The following is a 13434-nucleotide window of genomic DNA, read 5'->3' as shown; positions in this document are numbered from 1 at the left end:
AAAAAAAATCGAGTTAAAGGGAGTAAAATTCGAGTAATCGAGAATAATTAACATGAAATTGAAGATAAAAGGGTCGGGACCTCATAAAAAAATCGAGTTATAGTAATATTCGAGTTATAGCGAATTGACTGTAATACAATATTCATAGCATGATACATTATGTAATATTCTTGCCATTGTTTTACAGCATTATTTAAAATAATACATTCTACAATAATTATATAATAAAAAATAAAAATTCTACAAATCTGCAAAAGTGATTATAGTCTGTTTTCATTTTTTTTAAAAATCATCATTTAAAAATTACATACATTTAAAATATGACAATTCATTTAAATGCTTAGGGAAAGCATATTCCTAATCTATTTACTTATTATAATCAAGGATTAAGGAATACATAGTTAAAATTAATTAGCCTAACAGAACTGTAATATTTAAGATTGATGTGAGTGGATTTAATATTTGTGAAATATTACTTTTTTCTGTTCTTTAGTTTGTTAAGATTATCAATAACGACAGAGCTGCATTAACTAGATTAATTGGTTCTATGAAGATGAAAATTACCTTTTCTCTTTCAGCAGCTTCTTCCTCCTCTTCTTCAGGCATAGGAGGTTTGCATTTACCGCAGCAGAAGTTACAGCAACAGCAAAAGCAGCAACAACAAAAATAGCACCCAGTAATTACAGCACAGAATATGCACAAAGCCTAAAATATAGATTGGTAAAAAATATAGATTAAAAGGCAATTTATATCATATTAATTATTATTATTGGTAATAAAAGGGAAACTAAATATAGATTTAATTATATATATATATGAAGAAAATAACTATGGTAAGCTATACTAGATTTTGCAATGATTACACAAAGCTTTAATTATCTTACTGACATGGTAACAAATTTATTTTTTCAATATTAACACATAGACTATTTATTATTCTTTTTTTAACCCCTTAACGATCGGATAATTTTCAAGAAAACAGTCATAAAAGTGCCTATTTTGCCAAATACACGTATTTGATTAGTGCTGACATCTAGTTAAAAATAAAATAACTATCTACAATAACCTTAAAAATATCCTGGTACTGCCATCTGGTAAGTAAAATGAGAAATAAAATGTTTTCCAGGCAAAAGAAATGAATTAGTTTTATTCTTATTAGTGCATTACTACTGAACACTCCAGCCCGGAAATTTCACAGGAGCGAGAAATAGAGGATGAAACCCCACCCCGTCATTTTCACAGGAGCGAGAAGGAAGGGGCTACCAATGAAATGATAAAACAAAAAATAACGAAAATTCATAGAATTTAATTTTAATAAGTTTTTATTCATAAAAGGAAATTAATTTCAGGATTTATATTTCTCCAAAAATATGAGATTCTAATTAGCCTTTATAATTAATTTACAATTAAAAAATGTACTATTAATATAAAATAATAATAAAAGGCACAAACTTACTTTACACCATTTACTAGATAGGATGAAGTAGGTATTTACACTGGACTCGCCAAAATGTTCAGCAACATAAAGACCTAATGAACCATAACTGTCATAGATATTTCTTTTGGTTTCATCACTAAGAATACTATGGGCTTTGTTGATTTCTTTAAACTAAAATTCAAAAGAAATCATTAGTTTTAATGTTATAAAATCACAAAAATAAAACATATCTACAGTTCAAACTTGTTATATATACTGCATTAATAAATGCCACTAGTTGTGTACCAAAAGTATTATTATTATTATTTTATTTTTCACATTACAAAAACAAATACAGATCAATTACCTTATCAGAAGCTTCAGGATCATCCCGATTTTTGTCTGGATGGTACTTTAGGGCTAGCTAAAATAGACAAATAAAATATACTAAAATATACAAAAAGTTAAAACTTTACTTAACATATTTCTTTATTTATTATATGTAGATATTATGTATAGATCAGTGTTCTTAAAAGGGAACACTGATACATATAAATACAGACATATCAATGTTTCTCAAAGAAAATGCTGATACATACATATACAGATAAATCAAAGTTCCTCAAAGAGAACACAAATATATACAGATGTATCAGTGCCCCTCAAAGAGAACACTGATACAGATAAATCAATGTCCTCAAAGGAAACACAGATATATACAGATATACCAATGTCCCTCAAAGAGAACACTGATACATACTTATACAGATATATCAATGTCCTTCAAAGTGAATGCTGATACACAGAATGCAGATAAATCAATGTTCTTCAAAGAGAACACGGATATACAGATATATCAATGTCCCTCAAAGGGTACACTAATACATACTGATACATCAATGTCCCTTAAAGGGGACAGTAATCCACACATATGGAGAATTATGGTATTGCAGAGGCCCAAAATAAAAAAATATTGTTTCTCATCCTCCAACCATGTCAATAATTGTGATTCAAAACGAATTTTATAACCAAACTGCAAACCTTTAAGGCAAAACAGTGACAATGCACCATTAGAAATTTTCAGAAAAACTAATGTCTTCAATTGCTAGCTAGCTGAAAACTAATGTCTTCAATAGCATCTTTGTGAATTTTAAACATTCCATCACTGCTTTTCAAACTCCTGTATTTGTAGAGTCAATTCAAACCTGTGAAAATGTAGGTAGGGAAAGTAGTACTTTCCTTGATTATTACTTATTTTGTAAGAGTTGGAATTGATTGTTTTGGGCTGACAAACACAATGGGAATGGAATTTACAATGAGAACATAGGGAATGATAATGATATGATAAAAATATTATGTAAAAAAAAGTTAAAGAATAATATATTCCACAGGTAAGGTGTGGAACAAGTGGATTCTTATTTTAATTTTAAAATTAGCATTTTAACTAGAAACAAATCACAATATAGAACACTTTTGTAACTTACAAAGAGCAAGCAAACATATTTAAGTTTCAAAAATGACACACATATGCTTGACCATTTGATTTTAAGGAGGGTTGTTAGTAGCCTAGAAAGGAGAAAAACATGGTAGAAAAACCAGTTTAGATCTCTGCAGCAGGAGTAAATTAGCAGGAAAAGAATATTTTTGACTACCAAAACTTACTACCAGTTATACAGGATGTATATTTAAGACTGTTTCATTTCTGAGAAAAAGTAAATAGTGCATAGTTTAGAATTAAAAGTGATTAAAACTTGCATTGACAGTGATAGTTTTTTTCAAGCTAAGCAACCAGTAGATAACAAGTGTTGAACAGGGCCCCACTTGGCCTAATTGGGGCCCGGGGCAAATTCTTTCTTGCCCCCCCCCCTGCTCCACTACTTCAGAAATGAAAAACTTTATGGATGTATTTAAATTTTTCACCTCTTTATAAATAACAAGAAAATTGACTGGAACCTAAAATAGCTCAAGTCTCTCTCCCTCCCTCCAATGGCAGAAGAAATGTTGTTCTGTCCATTTTATAGATTTTCTGACAATTCTATGTCCACCATGCCGAATGCAGTTTTCGGATTATTAACTTTTTTGTCATCTAGCTGTGAAAAATTCATATCCTAGCTGATATTAGGGTGAAATTCAGCTAAAATTTTGCAATTACGACGGCTCAATTAAGCCAATCAAAAGCTTGTATTTTTGTAAGCATATTGCATTTCGCGATATGTAAAAATACAGGCTTTTGATTGGTCAAATTTTTCCATCGTAATTGCGAAAATTTAGCTGAATTTCGTCCCAGAGAGCCATGGCTTTACGAAATATAGATTATGTTCATACAATAGATTAATAAAGAAGCTGACATAAAAGTGACGGATTTGACACTTGATATTTTGTTTAATAGTTCATAAAAAGAAAATGTAAAAAAAAAAATTCTATTCCCTTTAATGCGGGGGCCCAGGGCAACTGCCTCTTATGCCCCTGCCCAAGGCTCTGGCGTAAGGACATTGCGGAATTGGTAGCAATGGAATATTACTTTCACGTCAAACATTAATAACTCAGCTTTTTAAAGAAAAAAAGAAGGGATTAGCTAATGATAAGCACCAGAGTTGTGTTTTTTTTTTCAAAACTTAAATTTTAAATTTAAAAAAAGGCATTGCAGTAATAAAAGTTTCATAATTACCTGACGATATTTTTTCTTTATTTCCTCCTGAGTACTTGTTTTTGGAAGATCAAGAATCTGATACAAACTTTCCCCAGTTGTACTAAAATAATTACCAGAAAACAGAATTAATTCAGAGAAAGAAAAGTAAAACTATTACATTTGCTAATATTTTCATTAGTAAATTACAAACCAAACCATTTTGCTTACTTACACTTACATAAAAAAAGCACAATTAAAACTATTTTATTTGCTTAGATAGCAAAACAAGTAAAACAATTTCATTCCCTTATGCTTTCATTGATAAAGTATAAGGCAAAACGACTTGAATTGCAAGTTATTCTAGGAGGAAACTATTTATTAGCACTTTCAAAAAATTTTCTATTTAATAAAATGTAGAAAGAAGTAAAAGCTGAAGGCTAAAATAACAAATAAGTAAACTTTAATGTTGAATTATCTAAGCAACTACAGAAGGAAAAAAATGAAAGAAACGAGAATTATCAAAAGTATCTACATGTATTCAAAATGAGGAATATTCTAATATACAAATCAAAATATCATCTACCTATAAGTAAAAAATAAGTGCTAAACTATTTAGAATGGGGAATTGGTAATTGGATCTAATTCAGTAAACATATTAAACATATTTTTTTCTATAACATGATTAGGAATTTTTAATATTTCAATAAATAAAAATTGTCTTAATATTCCTTAGTTGCTATAGATAACTTCTGACAATTAATAATAACTTGGTGTTAATTATTGAATCAAACTGTAAAAGACATGCATTCTGATGACAACAATATATGTGCTTTTTGAATCAAACAGAAATAGAGAACCATCTATATTATATAAAACGCTAATACGTACGTATGTATCAATAAAACCGGTGATATTTCTTTTCTCGCGTTGGCAACAGTTTTCATTTTTAATTGATAGGCTTCGGCGCGCAAGAGCGCGTAGTGAGCACCATATGGCTAATCTATATTACATAAAACGCTAAAACATTTTAATTGATAGGCTTCGGCGTGGAAGAGCATCATATGGCTAATCTATATTATATAAAACGCTAATATGTTTTAATTGATAGGCTTCGGCGCGCAAGAGCACGTAGTGAGCATCATATGGCTAATCGGGTGAATTCTCACCGAATTATCAAAAAAATTCTCACAAAATTATCTTCATCGAAGCCGATGCTTTACATCCGGCGTTCAGTACTATTTCATATTGTTTTACAACACATGGTTTTAGCCCTCTGGTGGGAAAGACTTTAAAACAAAACTTACAACAGTTACTTTTCTCAACAACTGAAATTTAGAATAGTGTGATTAAGAAAAATATGTGAACTGTTTGCAATTTCAAATTAATATTGAAATGCACAGGTTTAGAATTTTCTACAGTGAAAAGTTTTCGGAACTTCAATGTTCAAAAAAGTATACAAAAGCTAGACGTTAAGAACGTATCCAATGAGCGAGTAAAGCGAGCATCGGATTGCGAAGCAATCCGAAATGAACTGCGAAAGCAGTTCCGGGGGTTGGCGAGCGCCAGCGAGCAGGGGGCGAAGCCTCCTAGTGATACAAAAATAAATTGTCAGTTTATATCAAGGTTATCCCCAGTTATTTTTAGGCAAATTGTTGCAGAGAACTGCTGAATAGCACAATTTTATGTTTAGATAACATACAGTGACATGTGACAATTGGGATAGGTGGTATGGCGTAATGAGATAAGGGGGGTCAGAGCCACAGTGGCTCAGGAAATAGAGCACTCCTCAATGAAATGACCTAGGATTGAATTCCAGTGATGGCTGGTCGATACAAACTACATACTCTGCTCGCAGTGACCACAGTGATGACGTAAAATATCCTCAGCGGTAGACGGATAATGGGTTAAAATTGCCTAGCCGTGAGGCTAACCACGTGAGGTTTGTTGCAAATGCAGGTTAGTTCCATCAAAAATGTCTCCCAATACTTGATCCAAGAGTTTCCCTGCGTTATCGATTGGGCTTTAAATTACTAGACTACAGAATTATACATTGGCAGCCTAGAACTCAAAATTGGGTTGACTGTTCAATGATGCTTACAAAATAAAAATGCTTCAGAGCAAATAGGCATAGTCAACCATGGGCGTTACTAAATATTAGCTTCTCTGAATCATTCAATTTCAAGTAGTAGCAGAGCTTAGTAGACATGGTGAATAGTTTTAAGCATTTTTATACTTGTAAAAAATTAATAATTTATCAGAAATTATTTTCTTATAAGTGTGAATTATAACTTATAAGATTGGTAGCAATGAGTGCCTCAGCTCATAAATTTAATAAGATGGTACAACTGTATTATGTGCCACAATACATAGACGCTAAAATCTACGGTCTTTGCCAACAATTGATAAAAGCTAGTTACATGAATAAAATTGCTCTATACCCAAGCTTAATCTGTTACTGACTGAAAGTAAAAAAAAGTTATATGCCCTGCTTTAACAGTAAGTGTGTAATGTTGTCATGAAAGAAAACATTAAAAAAAAAAGGACTCAGTTTTAATTACAACAAAAAAGTTTTAAACAAAAAAGTTTCCTAAAAATATCAAAACTAAACTATTAATTCATTAACTTCTCTAGATTTTTTTAGTTTTTAAATAAAACTAATAAGAAGCTTTTAAAAAATTTAATAAACCTCATTCTTAATGCGAAAAATTATGTTTACAGCGTCAACAACTTTTCTAACTATCATAACTGAAATAGATCCAAGAAATATTTAAAAAATTAAATTAAAAAAAATTAAAATTAAAAAAGAAGTAAAAATTAGCCAAAAAAAAAGGAAGGGGTGGGGCAAATCTTACCTTAGAGATAATGTATCTTCAACAGACATCTTTTTCTTATAAAAAGATTTTATAAATATGAGAAATTTAGAGGACAGAGGAAAAGATATGAAATAGTGCTCCTACGACACAAAACATCAATAATTCAGATACAAAAACACATAAAAACAGTGTACAAAGAAAGCACTTTTTTAAAGTTAAAGAAATTGTTTCATAAAAAAAAAGAAATTTTATAACTTTGCAAAAGAATTATGCAACAGCTTTTGTAGTCTCTAAGCTATTCATATCTTCATAGTTAAATTATATTTTTTAAAAATTAAATGAAAAATTTCTTAAAAGTAATTCAATAAATACTTTTGCAAAATGATACAAAATTTCAAAAATGGTCAATCATATTAAAATACGTCTAATAATTGATAAATTGANAAAAAAAAAAAAAAAAAATTCGCAACATTTATAAAAAGGTCTTAAAAATCAATAAAAGAAATAAATTTTAAAAAAAAATAATATTTAATTTTTTGTTAACTGATAAAAAACAAACTTAGCACTACGTAAACAAAATATTTATCATAATGTTAACAAGTTAAATGTTACAGAGTGTGGCAAGGAAAAAAAAATCTGATAGAAATTTTCCATACAAATTTATTAACTATAAATGAAGTAACAAAATATAATGAATAAAATTTTTTAACTACTGTCATTTTTTTTTTGGTGCATGCTCTTCCTTCTTTTTCAAAAATTGCCTTGAGTTATAAAAACTGTTTCATTTATTATTTGATTTTTTACAGCTTACGAAAAAGTAAAATTCAGCTACTATAAACATAAAATTTTAACTACTATTACAGCTTTTATGATAAATTGAGACACAAGTTATTCTTAATATAATAAAGCATAATATAGTTTAGTTACAAAATCATTTGAGAGAAGCTTATGATCCACATATCAGAGTTTATAATTTATTAACTATGATTTAAATTACAAAAAATGCATACAACTACAACATCAAACAAAATAACAATTACAATATACCTGAGTTTGCGAGCTGGATGATCAGCCTTTAAATTTGGTTAAGCCATTAAATTTGTTAACTATGATTTAAATTGCAAAAAATGCATACAACTACAACATCAAACGAAATAACAATTACAATTTACCTGAGTTTGCGAGCTGGATGATCAGCCATTAAATTTGGTTAAGCCATTAAATTTGATTAACTATGATTTAAATTGCAAAAAATGCATACAACTACAACATCAAACAAAATAACAATTACAATATACCTGAGTTTGCGAGCTGGATGATCAGCCATTAAATTTGGTTAAGTATGCAAAAACTTATTACGTAAAACTGCAGGAAAACTTCCAAATATCTGAAAGTTAAAGAAAATCATTTTTTAAATAAGATAATCTTGATTTAAAATACTATATAAGCAACGACATACAAGGTTTAAATCTTCTTAAATCAAACTTTGATCATCTGCATGAATAAATTTTTATTTTTAAATACTTTTCTCAAAAGTCAAAACTGAAATAAAGACATTGCTTTAGGTTAAAAAAATAACTTTTACACAATAATGTTAAGAAAAGCAGTGTTCTCCATAAGAGTTTTTTGAAGGGCGGCCTGCCCCACATATCTTTGATCCCAATAAAATAAATGTGTTGTCTTTGCCCTTTTTGTAAAAGTAAGCCACCATCCCTTAAAAACACTGCATTTTTATTTTTATTCCATTTTGAAATAATTTATTCATCACAGTTGATTTTAAATAATAATTACACGCCTATAAAAATTATCCGTGTTTATAGGTTAAATTATTACTATAACAAATATTTACTTTAAGATTATTCTCAACTGGTTCAATTTTTATAAGTATCTTTTTCTCCGGATGGAGGGGGAGATTTAATAATTTCTTTTTAAGTGATTTTAAACTTTAAAACTAATTTTTAAATAAATACCTTTTCTGAAAAAAAAGCATCTTTAAATCCTATTTTCCAATAATTTTTTGTTTAAATTATAAGAAAAAGCTTTCAAGTTGATTACCAATTAATAATTATTTGCTAGTTTACTTTTTCAGAAGAAAAAAATATACACAGAGATTGCCTTTTAGCATTACCTTTAATTATTTTTATAAACAGTGTTTTCATCATAGAAAAAAAATGGGTGAGAATTTCTCACCCTTTCTCAAAAACAGGGTGAGATTTCAAGAAGTTAAGTGAGATTTCAAAAAACTAAAAAAACAAAATCTCTTTAAAAAAAATCATTTCTTTAATAATAATACATTTTTAACGTCTTCTATTTTTTAAAGCATTGAATATTTTTGGTGCATCATCATAGAAGATTTTGCCTTTACAAGGCATTTGTCCACCTTACATTACATCTACATTAGCACATAAAAAATTTGAGCGTCTTACATGAAGAAACCTTAACTACGGTAAACACCTGGTTGTAGAGAAATGTGTTCTGAAAGGGGTTCCGTACTTGTGTTTTGTTGTTCGAAAAGGTTCTGAACAATACTGGTAATTCGGGAAGCTAGATAACGGGGCAGATGTTGAAAATAATGAAAGATCCAGGAATAAAAGTGAAACGGATTTTATTCTAAAGGGCGCGATTCGAAGCCTTTTCCAAAATGCGAGAAATTCGCTAATTTTGAAATTGATTTATAGAATGCGCGAATTTCTCGCGGTGATAATTTTTTAATGCGAGAAAAGAAAAAAATATGCGAGATTCTCGCGTTCTCGCGCTGTAGTGAAAACACTGTATAAACCACAAATTTTTCTCTTATTTTGATAATGAAAGAGAATTACCATTTGAAATATACTCATAAAATAGTATGAGAGGAAAATTTAAAAATTATTGAGCATAAAATTCAGTTATTACATAATATTACTCATTCTGAAAAATATTTACGATATTAAGTGAATCCCCTTTACAGAGAGGATGTGCCCCACCCTTTTTTATTCCTAGAGAGAAACTCTGGAATAGAATGAAAAAAAAAAGTGTTTTATAATGAGAAGAGATTTAAATGTCTGTATGATCCATAGGCTGCAATAAATACTTCATGAGATATTTCCGTATTGTGACCTGTTTCCACTAACCACTTTCTACAATACGCAACTTTTCTAACTTCATAACTGACATTTTCTACCTTCAAGAAAACATATATTTGCCCATGGTGGCCATGAGTTATACCCTTTAAGTTAATACATTTCTGAAATTTTTTTTTTTTTAATTTTAAGAGTGCTAAAGCTCAATTAGCACTAACACTTGACAATAAGTTAGGAATAAGAGCTAATACAGTAATCTCTCCGAAACTTTCAAAGCATATATAATTGTTTCAAAATTATGAAGTTTCCACAGTGTATAATCAATATTTCATAACTTTTATATTCAACCAAACATTTCATAACTTTTTTTTTTATGAATTAACTCACTAAGTATCATATTAATCCACCCAAATATAGACTATAAAATTATTTCAATAGCAGCCTCATATAGCATTTCTACAAACCCTTTACAATATTCATCTTGAATTCATACACACATTGTAAATAATTATTATCCCAAGAACTCGGATGTAGCACAAACATATTTGCTTCATCTCATTTAAATTAACTGAAGAAAATAATAATCGATTGGCAATCAGCAATTTTATTTTTTTACAGTTTTTGGGATGCAAGAAACAAAACAAAATCACAGATAAGGTCAAATTCGAAAGATATAATGCTGAGCTACTGCAGACAAACCACTACATTTTTAAAAAAAAAGTTTTTAAAGTTAAAGAAGTCTCTTTGGTACCTTGGCGAAGGTTACTGGTGCAAGCAAGTACCATTTTGAAAATATCCACCAGTTTTTACGTTGGATGGCAATACTATCATGCAAATGCATGCCTGCCAACATTGGAGAAATAAAATAAAGATTTTAGTAGCGAGATTTTCTAGGCTACGTGTGAAGTTTTGATACAATGTGCACAATCATGTAAGTCAAAAAGAGAAATTCATAACTGGAAATAATATAAGCAATTACATTTAGCGAATTAAAAAATATGTATATAAATCTTAATCTAAAGAAGATTTTTTAAACCAATATTTATAAATGCTTGAACTATTTTAATCTATAATCGTCATTGAAAAACTGATCCAATTTTGGATTTACGACTGCAAACGTTCAATTCAGTAGCCTAGCAATTTTGAACCCTATCAAGAAGACAAGGGAACTCCTGAGAGAAATTTGTCTTTGTGGATTACTATTTGATAGAACTAAACCACATTTGAGTTACATGGAGTGAAAAACCTCCAATGGTTAACCTGACGTCAAAGGGACTCTAACCCGTCTTCCGACTACCACTGAGGATATTTCACGTCAGCATTGCGGTAGGTGCAAGCCAAAAGCAGAATTTGTATTGACCGGCCATCCCTGGGATTTGAACACGGTTCACCTTTCATCACGGCTAGATTTAAACTACTAACACTCACAATTCGGCAGTACTGGCGATAACACCATCTGTTGAGGAATAAGATAAGCATTTTTGCCAAATTTCATCAGTGGATATTCTATCACCAATTTTTTTTTAAAACTATTTCTCCACAAATACGGTGAAATTTGAGAATATACAGAAAAACGAGAGATAGTCATAAAATACAGGAGTCTACGTTAAAAAACAGGAGACTTGGCAGGTATGCAAATACCTGCCAAGCCTCCATGGATAGATGGAGGATTAGACATGTCTAGCAGGATTAGATACATAATTGCTGAAATGCAATCAAATATTTAATCTGGGACATTACATATGATGTGACATAGGAGCTTTTAATTGTATTTTTATATTGACACCCATTTGCAACTACTTTTGAAAAGAGGCCAAAAAAATATTTTTAAAAAATTATGTACTTGTTTGTGGAGAGGAGGCTATGAGTTTGTCTTTTTCTTCGATTTTTGAAAGTTTCCAATAGTTTCTGGCGTGTATTTACTAGGCTGTTGCCAAAATTTTTCAACTTTATTGATTAAGAATGATTAAAGATATTAATTTAAGTAATTAAAGAAATTTTAAAAGCTAGGAAGCGTGTAATGCCTATTGTGGCATCACATAACTCCTGCAAATCTCTACATTGTTTTATTTCCTTAAAAAAAATTTTAAGCTTTAAAATCAATTGGCGTCCTGGCGATTGTAGTTCGTTCGCAGATCACAATATATGACATATATGTCCCCAAAATATATTTAAAAAAAACTATGTTGTCGTATCATCAATTTCTTTTCAGAGGGTACAATAAATTCCTAAATCATACTCAGCTTGTTTGAAATTTTTTCATCTTTTCTGTGAAATGTCAGTGGACATGCATAGTTTAATTTTAAGTTAAAAAATTATGTTGGTCAAGTATTATGTGGACGTAAATTAGATAGCATAAATGGCTACCTGTAACTAGATAATTACTTTTATGTACATTTTTCACATTTAGGGTACTGTTCAAAAGAAGATTTAATTTAAAAAAAAAAAAACAAGTTTCATCACTATTAATTACTCTGATAGTTTATTTAGCATTGTTTTCTCTAAATTAGTCTAGTAAAGATTTAATCAAAATTAAATATTAATAGTGTATTCCACTCAAAAGATAACGCCCTCAAGTTATTACTTTCGTTTTCATTTGAAAGACGGGAAACATTTATTGAGCAACGTCAGCATTCATAAATAAATATGAGTATAGGATGGAACTTTTTATTTCACCAAGAAGCATCGAAGACTGTTGGGCCACCCCTGTTAATAACAAATATGAAATAAAGCAATAAAAGTGAAAGGCCACTTCACCAAATAACAGATTGATATATTTCTTTTAAATAATTTATACCTCAAAATAATTCTTTTAATTAATAAGTTAGTTGGCTAGTTAAGTTGTGTACAATCATGCGCCTAAAAATTGAAAAAATATAGCATTGAAGATTTCATTAACTATCCACTCTTAAACTAAATTTCATCATTGCGAAATAACAATGGCGAAATGAATAGTTAAAATATTATAAGTACCACAATTAGGAAAGTAGGCTATTCTTTACTCCTGTTTAAACCAAGTGCAAAAAGTTCACAGCAAGCAAATATCATATTAAATTTTGTACAACGTATTTAATAATCCAAATATGCCAATAAAACTTATTGTAAAAAATAAACAAACTGCACCGATGACTAATTACAGTCACAGTTACAGAGTGAAGTAAGAGTACAGAGTGAATTATTTTTTTACTTTTTTTCAAAGCATGGTTGCGCTGCATTATTTCTAAACGGTTAAATTTTTAAATTGTCATTTTTAAGAAACGACTGATCCTGTGAAAAGCTTAAATAACTTTTTTTTTTTTTGAATGCGCACGTTTTTTTCCTGCAATTTTTCTTTGAAAGTGTGGGCTTCAAACATTTATTACCTGATTGACACATTATTAGTTGATTTACAGTTGGCGCAGGGCTCTTTTCACGTTTTTTACCCTATCTTAATTTTAGGGACCTTGCATGCAATTACTCACTTAGAAACTCCGTTATTAAAAAATGAGAACCGATTATTCTCCTGTGAAGAACTCA

At 29.6% G+C, this 13434-nt stretch overlaps 1 protein-coding gene across 2 annotated transcripts in view; it reads right to left on the bottom strand.

Moving 5' to 3' along the window:
• Window positions 1-13063, bottom strand: part of LOC107436544 (dnaJ homolog subfamily C member 5) — a gene marked incomplete in the record, with an annotated part of 19988 nt that extends 6925 nt beyond the window's left edge. Inside the window, 6 exon segments of one of the 2 annotated variants that reach the window (XM_071185272.1) lie at window positions 565-705; window positions 1457-1609; window positions 1785-1841; window positions 4086-4167; window positions 8158-8246; window positions 12892-13063. In XM_071185272.1, the coding sequence (XP_071041373.1) occupies window positions 565-705; window positions 1457-1609; window positions 1785-1841; window positions 4086-4167; window positions 8158-8186 (462 nt within the window). 2 annotated transcript variants of the gene reach the window in all.
• Window positions 13064-13434: the final 371 nt, after the last annotated feature.

The sequence above is a fragment of the Parasteatoda tepidariorum genome, chromosome 9 (genome assembly GCF_043381705.1).
Source record: "Parasteatoda tepidariorum isolate YZ-2023 chromosome 9, CAS_Ptep_4.0, whole genome shotgun sequence".
NCBI lineage: Eukaryota > Metazoa > Arthropoda > Arachnida > Araneae > Theridiidae > Parasteatoda > Parasteatoda tepidariorum.
The sequence above is the reverse complement of the archived record's forward strand: the minus strand, read 5'-3'. Positions and strand labels throughout refer to the sequence as shown.